Source organism: Hipposideros armiger, unplaced genomic scaffold (genome assembly GCF_001890085.2).
Source record: "Hipposideros armiger isolate ML-2016 unplaced genomic scaffold, ASM189008v1 scaffold_273, whole genome shotgun sequence".
Taxonomy (NCBI): Eukaryota; Metazoa; Chordata; class Mammalia; order Chiroptera; family Hipposideridae; genus Hipposideros; species Hipposideros armiger.
Genome location: NW_017731623.1, coordinates 1,951,762 through 1,969,810, shown reverse-complemented (window position 1 = coordinate 1,969,810; position 18,049 = coordinate 1,951,762). Strand labels below are relative to the sequence as shown.

General features: G+C 35.7%; 1 protein-coding gene across 12 annotated transcripts in view; it reads left to right on the top strand.

The window, feature by feature from the left end:
• Positions 1-18,049, top strand: part of TRIP12 (thyroid hormone receptor interactor 12) — a 139,647-nt gene that overhangs the window by 93,179 nt on the left and 28,419 nt on the right. For 7 of the 12 annotated variants that reach the window (XM_019657065.1, XM_019657064.1, XM_019657071.1 and 4 more), the window contains 16 exons: positions 326-361; positions 445-540; positions 1,605-1,697; positions 1,878-2,039; positions 3,667-3,735; positions 3,829-3,994; positions 6,057-6,174; positions 6,291-6,450; positions 8,270-8,423; positions 9,522-9,750; positions 10,066-10,184; positions 12,616-12,823; positions 15,114-15,214; positions 15,447-15,621; positions 16,737-16,878; positions 17,754-17,945. In XM_019657065.1, the coding sequence (XP_019512610.1) occupies positions 326-361; positions 445-540; positions 1,605-1,697; positions 1,878-2,039; positions 3,667-3,735; positions 3,829-3,994; positions 6,057-6,174; positions 6,291-6,450; positions 8,270-8,423; positions 9,522-9,750; positions 10,066-10,184; positions 12,616-12,823; positions 15,114-15,214; positions 15,447-15,621; positions 16,737-16,878; positions 17,754-17,945 (2,220 nt within the window). The remainder of the gene's footprint in view (positions 1-325; positions 362-444; positions 541-1,604; positions 1,698-1,877; positions 2,040-3,666; positions 3,736-3,828; positions 3,995-6,056; positions 6,175-6,290; positions 6,451-8,269; positions 8,424-9,521; positions 9,751-10,065; positions 10,185-12,615; positions 12,824-15,113; positions 15,215-15,446; positions 15,622-16,736; positions 16,879-17,753; positions 17,946-18,049) is intronic. The other 5 variants (XM_019657070.1, XM_019657075.1, XM_019657067.1 and 2 more) reach the window with 3 other exon arrangements.

The window sequence follows — 18,049 nt, the reverse complement described above, 5'->3', positions numbered from 1 at the left end:
TGTTCCTTTATGTGTTAAGTATTTATTGACACCTCATTGACATGTTAATTGTTAATGAGCTTCTGAAGGAGGGATGGGTAGAGGTACCAGAGGGTGTAAGCAGCAGAAGGTTTTGTTTTTGAACTGGATCATGACCTGCCATCCTACACATAATCATTTCTTGTGTATACGTGCTAGGTTTTTAACTTGATAGTATTTTTGTATGGTAAAAGTCTTAAATAACACTTTCCATTTCAGCTAAAGTAAAGGAAGCAATTCTTCCTGTATGACTTTTTTCTAAGAATATAGAAAGCTTCTAATACTTTCTTGTAATCTTTTTAAACAGATAACATTACTGCAGATGGAGCATAATTTCGATATTGTAAGTATATCCTGTAGTTAAAAATACACTCCAAAGTTGTATTTTGAGTTTTCATTGAGTAAAAATGCCCTCTTGTTTTTTAGATGAACCATGCTTGTCGAGCCTTAACATACATGATGGAAGCACTTCCTCGATCATCTGCTGTTGTAGTAGATGCAATTCCTGTCTTTTTAGAAAAGGTAATCCTACTTTTGCCCAACTTCTTCAAAAGCAGGGGTAGGGAAATTACGCTGAGAACTCCTGACTTTTGAAGTCTAAAGTAGTACATCAAATTGTAAGACCACCTTAAAAAGATAGTTTTTAGCATTCGTTATCAAATTAAAATATATTTTTGGCCAAGATTCCAAAAATGTTTCAGAGCAGTAGTTTAAAGTTGATGCTAATAAAGCATTCATGAAATCAACCCAGTTTTATAATTTTTTTTTCTTTTAAATTTTTTTACTGGGGAACAGCCATGATCATTGGCCACACATTGCCTTTGTGCTACAATGACATAGTTGACTCTCCTAGGGAGGGTCAGCCCACAGTGTCCCACACGGGGATCGAACCGGCAACCCTGGTGCCACCAGCACCATGCTTCAACCAACTGAGCTAACCAGTCACCCCTTATAATTTTTAATATTGGCAATTACCACATTAATATAAAATCTTTCAGACAAGAACTTAAAGCACTGGATTGAAACTGATTTTACTATTTCTAGGGAACATCTCTGAGGTTATTTGTACCCTCATTTTATAGCTGAGAAGGCTGAGAAAGACAAAGTGCCTTGATCAAGGTCATAAAGTGAGTCAGTAGAGATAGGAGAGTTTTGTATATTCTCTGTGGTAGGTTGTGTTTTTGGCCTTAAGGACCTTTTCCTTATCAATACACAATAAAATTTGCATTATCTGATAACCTTGAAATATGCTTTAAAGTTTAAAACCTGATTTTAAAAATATGTTATATAAAACAACCCATTTATTTTAAATATAAAGACTTAAAATTATGTAATTTTGATTTAGTTTATTCTCTATATGAAACATTTTTCAGTATCTTAAAACAGAGCAAAGTAGTTGGAAGCTATATTGGCTGTACATTATAGCTCAAACTCATAAATCACTGGTTTCCTATGATGGGTTTCATGTTAGAGGCAGTATAGATTGATGGACATTAGAGAGAATACTGTGGTTATTCATGTAGGAGATAAGCGACTAGAAAAGAACTTGAATGATAACCTTAAGATACGTATTTATATGTTCCCAGCTGCAAGTTATTCAGTGTATTGATGTGGCAGAGCAGGCCTTGACCGCCTTGGAGATGTTATCACGGAGACACAGTAAAGCCATTCTACAAGCGGTAAGCGTTGTTACGGAAGGACTATATTTCATTTCAAGTTGGATTTTAGATCCCCATTTGCACCACCTCCCATATTGCAATCTCTTTAAGGTACACCTGATGTTTTCAAAGTGATGTGCTAGACTTTTTCAATTGCTGATAAAGGGTATGTCTTCACTTTAATGGTTTTCTATATTTTAGGGTGGTTTAGCAGACTGCTTGCTGTATCTCGAGTTTTTCAGCATAAATGCCCAAAGAAACGCACTAGCAATTGCAGCCAATTGCTGCCAGAGCATCACACCAGATGAATTTCATTTTGTGGCAGATTCCCTCCCATTGCTTACCCAAAGGCTAACCCACCAGGTAAATTGTGACTCTATTTTATGTGTCATAAAATATTTTCATTACATTTATATCATGCCAATTTTAATTAGGGTCTTAAATCTTCCAACTGGATGCATGAATTGGAAATGTTCTGACCCATGTTATTTCCCCGTGTTACCTAGTCATGTACCATATTAGGTTATTCTGTAAAATAAAATGGGCAAACCCAAATGAACAGTACTTCCTGTGTTTGATCTCTTCAACTATTTTGACTTTAAGGAATGAATTTGTTACTTTAGCAAACATTGACTGTTTACTATGTGATGTGATCAGAGTTTCCTTTTGGGAAGATCACCCTTTCTTGAAAGGCATTCAGTTAGGCAGACAAGACTAGGAGGATATAGGTTAATATCAGAAGGGAGACAAAACTGTGTCCCACATAGAAATGAAATGGAACACGTAGACTGCAGCGGCCTGGGGTTGGAGGTGAGCAGGACCGTTGTTTAGGAGGTGGAATCCGTGGACCTGGTGATGCAGTGTGAGAAGCAGGGCTTAGAGAGGCTGGGCTGGAAGACAGATTGTGAGGTGAGCCTCAAGGTTGTAGAGAAATTGAATTCTCTTTAATGTAAATTGATGTTTTAAAGTACTATTGCTAAAGAGATTTTAAAAAGAAATCTGGCTTTTAAATCACCTTTACAAAGTGTGCTTAAAATCTTGGGACCATTAGGTACATAAAATATGTTAAATAGGGAATTTACATTAAGATAGATAAAATAATGATTAATGAATCACTGGAGTGTTTTGCTTCTAAGGTGATCAAGACACAAGTTAGCTCCATTTATTTATTTTTGAAAACTTATTAGGCTGAGGTAATATTTTTGGATCTAACAATATGTTCTCTAGTTAGCTGTAATTTCAGTGTCTATCTTATTTTAGAAACAAGGCATGAGAATCAGAGAAGTTAACTAGTTGGCTACTGGTATTGTAGAGCTCTTTCTAGACTTAAGTAGTGACAGCGAAGGTGTAGGGCTTTTTGAATACCAGAATTATTCTCATTTTTACACAAGCAAGTCTAGTTTTCACATCTGAAGCCCATTTATCAATTAGAAAAAACAAGGTCTATCAAAACACTTGTTAAGCCATTAAATTGTTCTTTTTGTTCTTCTGTGGATTATTTAAAATGTTTTCTCAGTGAGGCCACTCTAATAGTATTTCCAGAATGTTTTCATAGTGAATATAGCAAATCTATACCTAGTTTTTCACATTTTCCATAAACCTCACACATATATATTAAACTATTTTTAATTTTTTAGTCTATGCATGTTTTAAACATTTCTACTGGGAATGCTTTCTAGGGTGGTAGGAAGTTTTCCTTTATTATAATTATTTAGGTTATTTAAATTAGAGACATACAAAAGTAGTTGTTCTTTTCTGTATATTTGCCTTTGTTTATTCGGGCCTTAATGGAGGAGAGAGGTTCTATCAGTATGATTCTCTTTGCTCTGAAATCATGATATTATTGACTAGGCTCATTGCATTTTCAAAGCTCACATCTAAGTCAGCCAGTCTTGAATAATTTTGGGTTAGGAAGAAGATAAGGGGGTGATAGAACAGTGAAAGTGTTTGCTATTAATAAACTTTATTTTCCTTTATTATTAAAAAATAGGACAAAAAGTCAGTAGAAAGCACTTGCCTTTGTTTTGCACGTCTGGTGGACAACTTCCAGCACGAGGAGGTGAGCATTTAGCCTTTGGTGATATTTTCATGAAGTTGTTAAATTTTGCTGAATCACGATGTAACAGTTCTGTTTTTTCTTGTGTTTGTGAAGAACTTACTCCAGCAGGTTGCCTCCAAAGATCTGCTTACGAATGTTCAACAGCTGTTGGTAGTGACTCCACCAATTTTAAGTTCTGGGATGTTTATAATGGTGGTTCGCATGTTTTCTCTGATGTGTTCCAACTGTCCAACGTTAGCCGTTCAACTTATGAAGCAAAGTAAGTGCTATTTTATTACCCTGCTTTAAGCATGTAGGAAAAGTGGCTTAACAACTCCTTTAGTAAGTCAACATAAGTCAAGCAAGTAGAAGAGATTGCTAACATCATAGGCACTGAATAATGACAAAAAATATTAATCTGTAATAAATTTGTGTTGGGAGTGTTTCCTACATATGCTTTTTAAAGTATATAGTATATTAAACTTTTACCCTTGGTGGCTTTAGGGCTAAAGACCCGAGATAATTGCTTTCTATTTAGTGTCAGTTATGTAATGTTAGAGTTTCTAGCAGTTCATCTGATTCCAGAATTCTTTCCTCCCTCAAAAAGTTGGAACCTTTTTATACAGGTAATGTCTCTGATCTTCGCAACTTTTTTGTGTATCTGAGTTCTTCCCATTGCAGGTAATTTCATATTCATAATTCTAATCGCTGAGAATATTACCTTGGGAGTCAGTGATGATATTCACTGACAGAATAGCCTTTAGTCCCACTGCCTCAGGTACAATATTAAGCAGTATAATTTATTAAATTATTAGATACTAAATTATTATTAAGTAGTATAATTTAAACTACTTTTTGGGGGGAACTCAGTTTTATTTTTAGTTGCATTACTTGTGCACTAGCACATTTTCACAGATTCCTCTTGAAGCATTCCTATGATAAGATTCCTCTTGAAGCATTGAATCATTCGAGGAACTCTTTTGCTTGTGCCGTGAACAAAGTGCTCTCTGCCCAGATAAGTTTGGGAAAGGTTTAACTCTGTTTTTGTGTGGGTAGTCACAGTGCACTCTGCTTATTAAAATCCCTAGGAGCGCACCATTTCTTGAAGTTTAAGTACAGATTATCTTGGTACTCTTTTATCTCTTGTTACTATGTGCCACAGCATTTCCCTAAATTCTGGTTTGGATAATTGCTACCTAACTTGTTTAACATTTTGGATTTTTTTTCTTTTTAATATAATGACTATTTTCACCTCTTTTGCATACACTAGGAAATTTCCCACTCATTCATAATATAGAAGCTGCTAGTCTTATATTTTCTTCCTGCAACAATAATACAAAGGAAACATGAACCTCTTCTGGCTCTTTCCATTTGGTCGCCATCCTCTGATCTTTTTAAAAATATTTAATAAATACTTATAATGTACCATTACCATGTATTCACATTTCTTAGGAAAGTTGACAAAAGTACTTTTTCAAGAAATTTTTAAAAATTTTCATTACTATTCGTGAATTTCAATGAGGCAGAGATTTAACTCTTCATACCTGTACCCAAATCAGAGGTGAATACTTTCCTTGACAACAGACCTTATTGATTATTGGCAAAACCTTTCAATAAAATGTTTATATTTTGACATATGTATAGTATGTATACAAACACACACACCACAACTGACAGAGAGCTAGCCCTGTCTTTACATTGTAGCTGTTAGAGTGACTAAACCTGTGGAGGCTGAGAGCTTCCTCCACTCATAATGTCCGCACATCAGACTGATGTTCATGCAGCTTCTTCCATAAGGTGATGTCTTCTGGGAATGGAAACTTGTGGTAGATGATATTAAAGATTTTGTATTTAGTTGCTGTGCTTAACTGTCCTGTAAGGAAATGACTTTCCTGATCGCAAAATATGGTAAGATTCAGATGCTTTTTTGCTGTTTTATCCTATTGTCCACACATTTCCAGTGTATTTGAGTTGATGATACATGAATATACTTGAATTGAGGGTTAAGATGTATGTTGAATGCATTTTGTACAAAGCACTGTGCTGCTCAAGGAAAGTAATAAAAGATTCCTGAAGTCTCTGGAGTAGGTTTGTGAGTAGGTGTCCACCTTCGAAGGTTAGGACTCAAACTGAAGTCCTCAGAAAGGAACTCTCAAAATCTTCATAAAATTCTTTTTAGGTGTTTATTACAACTCATTTGGATTTTTTTACTTGGAATTCTATAGTATATTGCCAAAGAAGAAAATGATTCTGATTGTTTTTTCCCCAGGGAATGATTGCCTTTTAAATTAGGTAATACAGCTCGTTTCACAGGCTTTGGCTTTTTGTTGTTGGATTTACAGACATTGCAGAAACGCTTCACTTCCTCCTGTGTGGTGCCTCCAATGGAAGTTGTCAGGAACAGATCGATCTTGTTCCACGCAGTCCTCAAGAACTGTATGAACTGACGTCTCTGATTTGGTAAGGATCGAGCTATTAATAACTGGTTCATAAGAGGGTATTTTACTTTAGAGACCTGACATTTACTAATATTTCAGGAAGCTGCTTATTAAAATAATTGCACTCTTGTTTTTTAGCGAACTTATGCCATGTTTACCAAAAGAAGGCATTTTTGCAGTTGATACCATGCTGAAGAAGGGAAATGCTCAGAACACAGATGGTGCGATATGGCAATGGCGTGATGACCGGGGCCTTTGGCATCCCTATAACAGGATTGACAGCCGGATCATTGAGGTAGTAGTTTCATCGTACCGTTTAATTGTGTCTATTTTGGTGGAGAGTGGGTGTAGGGATGGAGTGGAGAGGGTGGCTGTGTGTACTTAAATGTGCTCAATTTTGAATTAACTCAAGATTCTCTCATTTTGTCTCCTGAGAACAAGGTCCTCATTTCTGTTCAGGTCAGAAAACATGATGTTCTAGTCCTGCTTCTGCTGCTAACTACCTGATTGACTTGGAGCAAGTAACTTAAATTCTTTGTTCCATAGTTTCCTCATTTCTGAACGGAAACATTGGAGGAGTTAGGCTATATGTTTCTACAAGTCCCTTATATCTCCCATCCAAAAGAAATCTCTCAAAAGCAAAGATTGACAGGCAAATAGCTGTTTCTCAGTATTTTTAAGAGCAAAAATGTAGAAACAAACTTAAATATCTACCTCTAGGTGAATGATTAAGTAAATTGTGATACATGCATAGTGTCATATGTAATCCAGACATTAATGGGATACGTTTTAACAATATAAAATGGGTTATGATAAAACAGTATTCAAAATTATGTGATGTTTGGGAACTCGGCAAATTAAGAGAAAAGAGGAATAAAACAAAGGAAAGACATACACCAAAATATTTATAGTGATTTTTTGTGAGATTTATGTGTGATTTTATTCTTATTTCCATACTTCCATATTAAGTTTGCACTGAAATTTCAAGAATTTCTCAGGTCAGAAGAATATTTGCCCTAGCTTAGGAAGTGTTGGTGACTGCATTATTTCAGATGCCATACATCATTTACTCATATTGTCAATATGTGATACCTTTGAGTCTGAAGATACAGTCTAATTTCAGACTGTGATGTTTGACTCTTCAGAAGATCACACTTAAACAGACATTCTTCTTTAAAAATATCTTCTACCAGTTAGTTTCTAAAAAAGAATTTTTGAAAAACTTTGAAACGATTGACTTATGTTATAAAACCATAAGTTCTTATGAAACCGTCTAAATTCATCCAGCTTTTATGAGGAAGTTAACTGGTCTTTTGTGCATTGTTAGCCTTCGTTTCTAAGCAGGTCATGGTCTCTAACTCTAAGCACTCTTCTTTTTAGCGTTTTTCTGATAATTGCATTTTTACTGTTAGCTTACAATTTTGTGTTTCCTAAGAGTCCTGTCTTCCAGTCAACCTAGAAATTCCAACAGTTTGGACTGTTAATAAGAATGAATATTTTGTCACTTTAGGCTGTCTAAAATGAAGCAGTGTGAATCAAACTGTCTCATTCTAGAAATGTACTGTGTAATGCTTGCTTGCAACCCTTGGGGATTACTCTCTTAGTTCCAGTTGTGTCCTTTACAATCTTAGAGCATCATTTAAATGTAAAGTCTTTTTTGTTTACCTAAGGATAATTTTATAGAATCATTTTGTTTAAAGGAGGATTTTGGTGGGCCGCTAAGAATCCATGATGTAAATAACATTTTAACCTAAGAATTAGATACCAAGATTTATAGATAACAATTTTTTTTTCTATCAGCAAATTCTTAAAAGCCTTCTTAATACAAATGGTGTCTTCTTCATGACTGGATCTTTCATCAAGGTTTTTACCTGTATTTATGTCTCAAGGGACCTGATAGGGCCGGTGGTGTATATTTATGTTTAATTGAAAATGATTCCCTTAATGAGTTTTGTCACATCTGCACCATTAAATTTTCCATATTCTGTTACTTTTCACCATCTAAATCCTGATGAAATAAATATGTAAGTTAGTATTTATGGAGGGTCCCCACTGTATCTTTAAGTTAATACATTTCTCCATGGTTATATTCAAGGTTTCTCTCTCTTTGCTCTCAGGCAGCCCATCAGGTCGGTGAGGATGAGATAAGCTTGTCCACTCTGGGACGAGTTTATACTATTGATTTTAATTCTATGCAGCAAATCAATGAGGACACGGGAACAGCACGTGCCATTCAGAGAAAACCTAACCCCTTAGCCAATACTAACACTAGTAAGTACCTTTTGAGTTAAAAGTAGTGTTGTCAGAATAATATTTGCAATAATAATAAATAATTACTTCATTGAGTGTCTTTATTAAGCTTAAGACAGTAGCATAGTAGTAATAAGTTGTTTTTATCACGTGTTTTAATTGATGAGTGAACCAATATTGCTTGAGTGATATCTTCCCGTGATTTTTTACTTAAGTGATTTGCCGTGTCTCGGAGTCTAATCAGAATTGGTCTGATTTGCAGTGTCTCGGAGTCTGATCAGAATTTTTTTTATCTGATCCTATTACCCTATTCTACCTTTAGATCCACCCATAACCCATCAGATAGTTCTTCCAATCTTTTAGTTTACACTTTTCCACCAAAATTCTCTCCTGAATTAATGAGAAATGGATGGCTATGATTTTTTTTTTCAGGTTTCTGACATTTATTCCTTTCCTCAGGAATTTAGTCCTTTGTTTTGCAGCTCTGAGTGCAGGGGTCAGCAAACTGTTTCTGCAAAGGGTCAGATAGTAAATACTTTAAGCTTTGCGAGCCATGGAGTCCCTGCACTCAACACTGCTAGTGTAGCTCCAAAACAGCCACATACATATGTAAACAAATGTACATACTTGTGTTCAATGATAATAGTAGGTGCTGGGCTGGATTGGGCCTTCGCACCATTCTTACTTTTCATCAGTTACCTTTCCCCTACACCTTATTCTCTCTAAGCCAAGTCACAGAGCATCTTGTTTTCCCATAGCTTCTAACTGCATACTCTGTGTCCATTTCTTGAACTGTTTATTTCTTACCAGTGGCCTAGCTGGTTGCTACTGAAATACCCCAGTATTTTGTTGAACATGTATCAGTAAGATAAGAGGCACAGTGGTGGTGCCTTGTTCTCTTCAGCTGGCCAGAATGGTGAGTGGTTTCCTAGCTGGCTAAATTTGTCTTACTGATTTGGTATCTTTATAGACCCCAGTTGATCACATTAGATAAGTTGATTTGTTTTATAATAAAAACGTTTTATAGCATTTCAAATAATTACATCAGCTTGAATGCTTTATATTGTTCATTTTGTTTCTGAAGTCTGTAACTTTAGGATTGTACATTATTTCTAACAGGTGGATATTCAGAATTAAAGAAGGATGATGCTCGAGCACAGCTTATGAAAGAGGATCCGGAACTGGCTAAGTCTTTTATTAAGACATTATTTGGTGTTCTTTATGAAGTGTATAGTTCCTCAGCAGGACCTGCGGTCAGACATAAGTGCCTTAGAGCAATTCTTAGGATAATTTATTTTGCTGATGCTGAACTTCTAAAGGACGTCCTGAAAAATCATGCTGTTTCAAGGTGTGTTCGTGTAAATAGTGAAAATATCTTAGAAATTCAAGTCTCTGCAAGTGATTTCAGAAATCTTTAATGTTTCAGAAAAAGTGCATAAAACAATTTATTTGGAGTATTTTGAGCCCTTTGTTGTCTTTTTATATTTACACATACATTTGATAAATAATAAATATGAAAGTTTAGCATTTAAGAAAAATTTTTGTTATAGTGGACTTTTTTCACAAATAAAATATTTTGCTCTCAAATTTAAAGTAGTATGGCCCAAAATAATTATCAAATTAAGACAAGTGTTTTATATACAAATGTTTTCTTTATTTTTAGTCACATTGCTTCAATGCTATCAAGCCAAGACCTGAAGATAGTAGTTGGAGCACTTCAGATGGCAGAAATCTTAATGCAGAAGTTACCTGATATTTTTAGTGTTTACTTCAGAAGAGAAGGTAATGTCATTTATGATAATTAATGGTTAATCTTTTAATCTAAATAGTATTTCAAAAGTATAGTTTTACTGTAGAACAATTAAACTTATCTTTTATATAAGATATTTGCATGCTTATAGCTGAAGTACACGTAGCGTGTCTTTTATAAATATGTTAATACAGGTTGTGTGAGATTCACTGTCAGTTGATGAACACTTAGTAAGTTTTGGTGATGTAAATGTTTATGGGCCAGAAGCAATCACTGACTTCTTACATTGATAATATACAGCTGCCCAGAAAGATTCTTTGAGGTCACTTTGACAATCCTATTAATAGATCAGAACAGTTGTAAAGGGATTACTTTATACTTCATTGTGTTGATGATGTAATATTTTAACCCTCCGTCAGGCGCAACTGATCTCACAGTTAACTGTTAGATATAAATTAAAATTTCATTCTGAATAAATAATAAGCATGCTTACACGTTCTTTTCATTCATTTTCAATTTAAATAGATAAATGTCATACATGCATCTAATAGATGCATTGTACCCAAACTTGTAACTTTTGCATTGCGCCCAATTGAGGGTTAAGGCTTGGAATCTTCAGAATGCAGTTAGTCTAGTCCTCTAATTTGAGTCCGCTAATTTGAGGAGAAATGATAACTTTTTTCCATTCTCTTTTTGAAGACATCAAAGATGAAGATGAAAAACACTCATTCAGGTGTTTTATCCTTTTCAGACCTGCCAAGATATTCCAACAAGTTTTTTCTCATTAACAGAAATCTGTTGGTGGCTCTTACAGTCTTTTAGGATAGTTTGGTCTTATGAGGATACAGGACATAAGGGTGTTTTCCCCTTAAGTAATCTTTTAGCTTTATCTTCATCTTATCAACAATCCTAGTTCTTTCTGCATATGATCTATTTTCCTTTTGTTTTTTTGTTTTTTTAACCTTATGCTGGATTCGGGTTTCTTCACATCTTGAGAATGCAGTAGACATGCCAGTGTAATAATGTTGAATCATATGGGAAGATGTTTTCACCACTAATTATCATTCTATTCAAATAACGATGGGGTTTCCCAAAAAATCCAACACCACATTTATATAAAATAGAAGGCAGACACTTTCCATTTCCTAGAGATAATAACTATGATTAACAAATCAGGCATAATACACATATGTGTGTATATATATATGTTTTTATGTGTAGCTTTAGATTATTTTATATTTTGTATTCTATATTATGTTTTTGGTGTTCTATTTTTTTTGTTTGTTTTTGTTTGCTATCAGTTCCACTTTTCTGATTTGGAAGTGTATCAGAATCAGTCTTTTTTCTCAATGATTTTTTAATTTTTTATTTTGATAGGATCAACTGCACTATCAGATTGAATTTTCTACCCCCAATAGCATATACACTATGATGTCTATGGAGGACACTTGATTGGTTCTAGTGCTTTGCATCTGGCTAGGTCCACTGTTCTTTGAGGCTCCACTTACAAGTCACTTATTTCTGAAGATCTTCCTTCCTTCTGTTAGATCCTCCTGTCCTATGCTCCAGCAGCATTGTATTTTTTCTGTCCTAAGCAGTTCACTTTTTATTTGTAATATTTGGGAAATTGTGTCTTTCCCACTGGTCAGTAGTGCCCTGGGCACATTTTTCTTGTCCACGGCTCTATCCTAAGTGCCTAGCACACAGTCTACATCTGATGCCACAAATGATATTTGTGGAACAAGCGCCTCAGGTTTGAATCCATCCAGATTTTTTTTTTTTTAATAGCAGTTTTGCTTTTTTTTAGAATCTGATGGAAAGCTCTGGACTCTTCCTCAGAAAAATGTGGATGTGTGAACCTGCACTCACTTACATTCACACACACACCTCTGCATCCAATTTGATAGTTCTTGGACCATCCCCCACGTACATCTTCCCATGAGGCTAGCCCAGATCTGAACCCTCTGCCTTATAAGTTTAGCTCTCCTTACACACTTCCAAGGATGTGAAAATCACCACCCTTTCATAGCAGGTGTTCTCTTTTTTGGCAGCTTGTATATTGTGATCTTGTCTTATTGTAACATTTGAAGTTAACTAATTATTGTAGTTTTTTTCTCCCCTTATAGCTATCAAGCCAGAGGTGCACTGTGTTTCTGTAATTGATTATTGTTTTTATAATGGGCATTTTGAATTTCTTGTAGGTCTATACTTGTAATCCTATTAAATTTCCTATGATTGGCTTTTGAATATAAGAAGATATTTAATATAAATGTCTTTCTTTAATTTTGAATTTGCCTGTTTTCTAAATGGAGTCAAGTTGAAAACCCTGGCACCTCAATTTTTTTTTCCATCTGCCAGGTATTTTTTAATTCATTCCCTATAAATCAGTGTTAGCATTTAGGGATTTTGTAATGGCAGGGAGGTGTGATTAAGACTGACTCTTGAATCCGTATTACTATGTAGGTGTAATGCATCAAGTAAAACACTTAGCAGAATCGGAGTCTTTGTTGACAAGCCCACCAAAGGCGTGTACGAATGGGTCAGGGTCCTTGGGGTCCACTACGTCAGTCAGCAGTGGAACAGCCACGGCTGCCACGAACGCCACGGCCGACTTGGGGTCCCCCAGCTTGCAGCACAGCAGAGATGATTCTTTAGATCTGAGCCCTCAAGGGTAAGTCAGAGTTGTGTGGTGATTTTTCTGTGCTCTTTGCCCTTTAACTCTGCCCTGGTACCTGAGACTCACACAGGGAATAAAATGGTAAAAGACTAGAGAGAGTACACTCTTTGTATTTTTTCATTTGTATTTTTTTAGATATTGAATGGGAATGGGAAGAAAAGTGAACATTTATTGCAAACGTGCTGTCCTGTTTAGGAACCATGTTTAGGAACCACATGGTATTTCCATGGACATAAAAAGGAACTAGAACTCAGAGAAGTTAGTGACTTGTACAGCGTCACACACTTATTCTACAGATGCAGGATTGAGTCCTCATTTCTGAGTCCATAACCTTGAATTATTTACTGTATTACAGGATACGTACCAGCTTTGAGACATCCAGATATTGATGTACTGAAATATTAAAAATTAGAATTTTTATAATGTAAAGGAAAAAAGCCTGATTTCCCATTTATCTTTAATTGGCAGATGGGAATTTTGCTCTTAATAAAGGATAATGGGAGTAAAGACAATTCCCTTCTTCCACCTCTTTATTTGGTTTTATTCCCTTTGTTGTACTTTGCTACTGAGAACATTCATTACCAGATCCCCGTGTTGGTTTTCATTTTGTTTTCAAACAAATCATACTTTAAAAGTGTTTTTATTTCTTTGATGTTAGAAACTTAATATTGCTGTATGAATGGTGCATGGTGAGCCAGCTCAATTCTAAAAATCAGAATGTACTTAGAATGTACTTTTTACTCCTTTGTAAGCTGAAAAGCAGATCTCGGTAAAGTATATAATAAGGGGTCTAAAAATTTAATCTTGTGAACTACAAGGTAGCATTGTCCTAAAGCTATGGTTAGCCCAGGATACCAGCTGCTTTTGGTGCCCCCTGGTGGCAGTGGTCCACTCTAGCTTAAATAGGAATTGCGGCAATTCTGGGACTTCTGGCACAGTTGCTGTTACTTTAGGAAGTTGCTGAGTTTAGGTGATAACGCATGTCATGGGCCCGGTTTAAGGAGATTGGGCCTGGGGAATATGGGGGACCCTCCACCTTCCCTGTGCTCAAGTTGGATTTTTCTTCCGTAAGCCCTTGCAGCCTTGCCTGCACCTCCGCTTCCTCCCCAACCCCACTCCCTCTCCCACTCCTCCTCCCAGCTGCTGCTGTGACCCTAAGTGATGCAACGTTTCACCATATAGCACAAGCGCAGTGCCTAAGATACCACAGGTACTTGGTGAAATGGGACACGATTCAGACAAATGCAGTATTTCTGAGTCACTTAAATTAAGGAGTTAGACTTTATTATAGGTTCTAACAGTTGATAATTCTAGAGAAAAGGAAAGAACCTTTTTCTTAAAATACCTTCAGTTTTAAGTGATCCCATTCCCTTCTAAAATGATTTCAAATGAAAAGTTTGTAAGAATTAGTAAAGAAGGAATTGTTCAATCATATTTAAATTTATTCTTTGAAAGTTCACTTTTCCTAAAGTGTTTTAAATAGACATGGCATATGTTGGAAGAATTTTTCATTTTTTCTAATTTTATTTGGGTCACAGACCAGCGGAACCAGAACATTTTTCATCTTTTCTACCTATCTAGCTTTGTTATTATTCTAAGAATCTATTGCTATTTCAAACTGTTTCTAGTGTTGATAATAAGAAGAGTGAAAATAATACCCAAAGGCTACGAATGTTCTATTTCATATATTCTAATTCAAAGTAGGTTATTCACACTATCACTTGCTAGAGCTGTTTATAAGTAATTTTGGATTAAAAATATCACTAATATATTTATAAATGCATTCATTTAGAATGTTATTGCCATTGCTCACCATGAAATTACTTTGGGTAATATTGAAAAGTATTTTGGTAATACTAACACTCAATGCCATGTACTTGTCATTTAGGTTAGCGAAGACATATGGTGCTCAGATTTAACATTTTTCTAGTTTGTGATTTTTTAATATTGATTCTTCGTATTGTATACCTGTTTTATGTGCTTTTCTGTATGTACTACATTTTAACACAGGATTAATCAGATCTTCTATTTGGTTTTTTACTAGTTCAATACAGTCAAAAAGCTAGCTAATCATGTTTTTGCACTAATCATTTTCGGTGTCTGTACACCTCTAGAAAATGACTGGCACAGAGTTGGCATTATATAAACACTAAATGAAAGATACCCTGTTATGGCAATGTTTTATAACTCATTGTTTCTGCCATTTTAGCTTTTCAGTGAGTAATGATAATGATAATAAATCGTGGTCATTGCTAAACTTATCCCATATTTTCCCATGTGATAGTCGATTAAGTGATGTTCTAAAGAGAAAACGACTGCCAAAACGAGGGCCAAGAAGGCCAAAGTATTCACCTCCAAGAGATGATGACAAAGTAGACAATCAAGGTAATTGCTGTGATGAAACTGTGGGAGGTAACGGGAAGGTGGCGGCTGATGAAGATGCGTATACTTCATTAAAACTGCTGAGAGCTTTCAAGTACACCTGAGTCTCCTGAATACCCAGTGTCCATAGTTCTTTCAGCTACTCAACTTAGTAAGAATGGGAATCTTAAAATTCAGTTGGTTTTCATCACTTACCCTAAAATGATTTAACTGTCATTCTCTCTTCTTTTCATAGCTAAAAGCCCCACCACTACTCAGTCACCTAAATCTTCTTTCCTGGCAAGCTTGAATCCAAAAACGTGGGGAAGGTTAAGCGCGCAGTCCAACAGCAACAACATCGAACCGGCACGGACTGCAGGAGTTAGTGGCCTTGCCAGGGCCGCCTCAAAGGACACCATATCCAATAATAGGTGAAGTGGGGGGATTCTGCCTTCTGGTCTCAGGTTAGAAAAACAGACCATTATTTCAGTCAGCACGTTTGTTATATGGAGATGAAACATGGACACAGACCTTGAATTTATGCTCAGAAGTGGTATAGCTCAAGGATGCAGGAGGGTCTCAGTTCTTGAACCCTGTGTCTGGGTTTGTCTTGAGTTCTAGTTGTAAATTTTAAAGCTCCTTTTGAGATCTCTAGCTGCTAGGAGTCATGTAGGTTCAAAACAAACAAATTATGCCCCTCCATCAAATCTGTTCCTCAGTTTTGTTCTAGACAGGGGAAAACTGACATTTTCTGTACACACACACACACACACACGCACGCACACACTTTTATGGTACCCTTCCTCTACCCCTCACAGTGGAACTTTAGGATCTTAGGAGTAGAGGCTTTTTTAGGAATTTAGAAAATTACCAGCTAAACTAGTAGTTTAAAAGCCAGTTTGTGGCTTTTACAAATTATTTCTTAAAATCCTTGAGAATTGTTTTGTTTTTTGGCTCTGGATGTAGCATACCAACAAGGATTGCATCCTCTGCAAATAAGAAATTTAAAAATATCAAATGTCACTGGCAAAACAAACAGGCTCTTTTATTTGGTTGGTTGGTCGTATTTCTGAAGACATGAGAATTTGTTAATTTAAACAGCTGAGCCTCAGAGGCCGTAGTTAATCATGCATCTAACAAGTACATGTTTCTGGTCTTGAGTGTTTTACTTCAGCAAAGGACAGTGCAGATACGTCTCTACCTTCGAAAACAGTCATAAAATCACTTCCACCTGAAGACTTAAGCAGCTGTTAACCTTGTAGAGTTCCAAGAAGTTAGAATTTTTTGTTTACCTTTCACATAGTGACCTGACATGTATTTTATGCACCTGTGGTTTAAGAAACCTGTGGTTTCTCTGGGTACATCTTAGCCCATTTTCAAATTGAAACTTAATTTGGTTAATGTGTAGTCTGAACTTACTAGTCTGTAAACATAGGCCAGAAAAAAATTATAAATGTAGCAGCTCTTTACCTTGGAGCAGAAGTTATAAAGTGAAGTTCTTTCTGTGTACACTGAGACTTTAATATCTCCGTTTTCCTTCTTGCAGAGAAAAAATTAAAGGTTGGATTAAGGAGCAGGCACATAAATTTGTTGAGCGTTACTTCAGTTCTGAGAACATGGATGGGAGCAACCCTGCACTGAACGTCCTGCAGAGACTTTGTGCTGCAACCGAACAACTCAACCTCCAGGTACCGAGTCCACTGCATCCTGCTGGTCCTCCTCCTGGCCTCGGCATCTCTCTGTCTTGCTGCTGTTCTTTTTCATGGCTCTAGCTTTCTACAGATTAAACACATAGATTGACTTGTTAGCAGATATGTACCTTTAGCACTGAGATTTCTTTTAACTTATCCCTGGACTTGTGTGTTCCATCATTTTATCATTAAATGTACCAGAAATCTCATCTTTGACTTTCTTTCCTTCACATCCAATATTTGTTGACAAATGAAGAGACTTCAGAAATGTCCCTCCAGCACATCTCCTCTCCTCTAAGTCCTCTTCACCTACAGGTACTAGAGTTAATAGGACCCTCCTTAACTCCTCTCTACCTGGGTTCTGATGAAAGTCAGAGGGGGTAGAGGTTTATTGTGATTATTCATCTTTTTACATTTTTGATGTACTTTGAACAACTTGAGTAGTACAAGTTTTCCAAGAAATTACCTATTTCATTCAGATTTTAAATATATTAATTAAAGCTGTATACCTTGTATCTTGTTTTATCTTTCCATTCTAGTATTATAGCTCTTTAATCTGTATTAAATTCCTCAATTTGTATTCTCATCCTCTGTCTTTTTTTTATAAGACTACATTGATTGAATTGTGAAAATTTTTCTTTTTATGTTAGTATGAACATTGGTTTTCTGTCATGAAATAGTTAACATTTTGTGTGTGTGTGTGTGTGTGTGTATGTGTGTGTGAGATCATATTTTCCAAGGATCTACCCATCCCCACTCCCCCTTTTAAAGGTGTTGAAAATATATTCGATTTCATTTAGGGAAATGTAAATTGTACATTTAATAAGGGCTGTTTAAATCAATATAGAAATACTGTTCCTAACTCTTTTCAGGTGGATGGTGGAGCTGAGTGCCTTGTAGAAATCCGTAGCATAGTCTCAGAGTCAGATGTTTCATCATTTGAAATCCAACATAGTGGATTTGTGAAGCAGCTGTTGCTTTATTTGACATCTAAAAGTGAAAAGGATGCCGTGAGCAGAGAGATCAGATTAAAGAGATTTCTTCATGTATTTTTTTCTTCTCCAGTAAGTTATCTAATAATGCTTGTGTGTTTTATTATAAGAATCATTGTTCATTAATGTATATATCTTTTCATCCCAGTAGGTTTGGTTAAGATATTGAGGTAAAG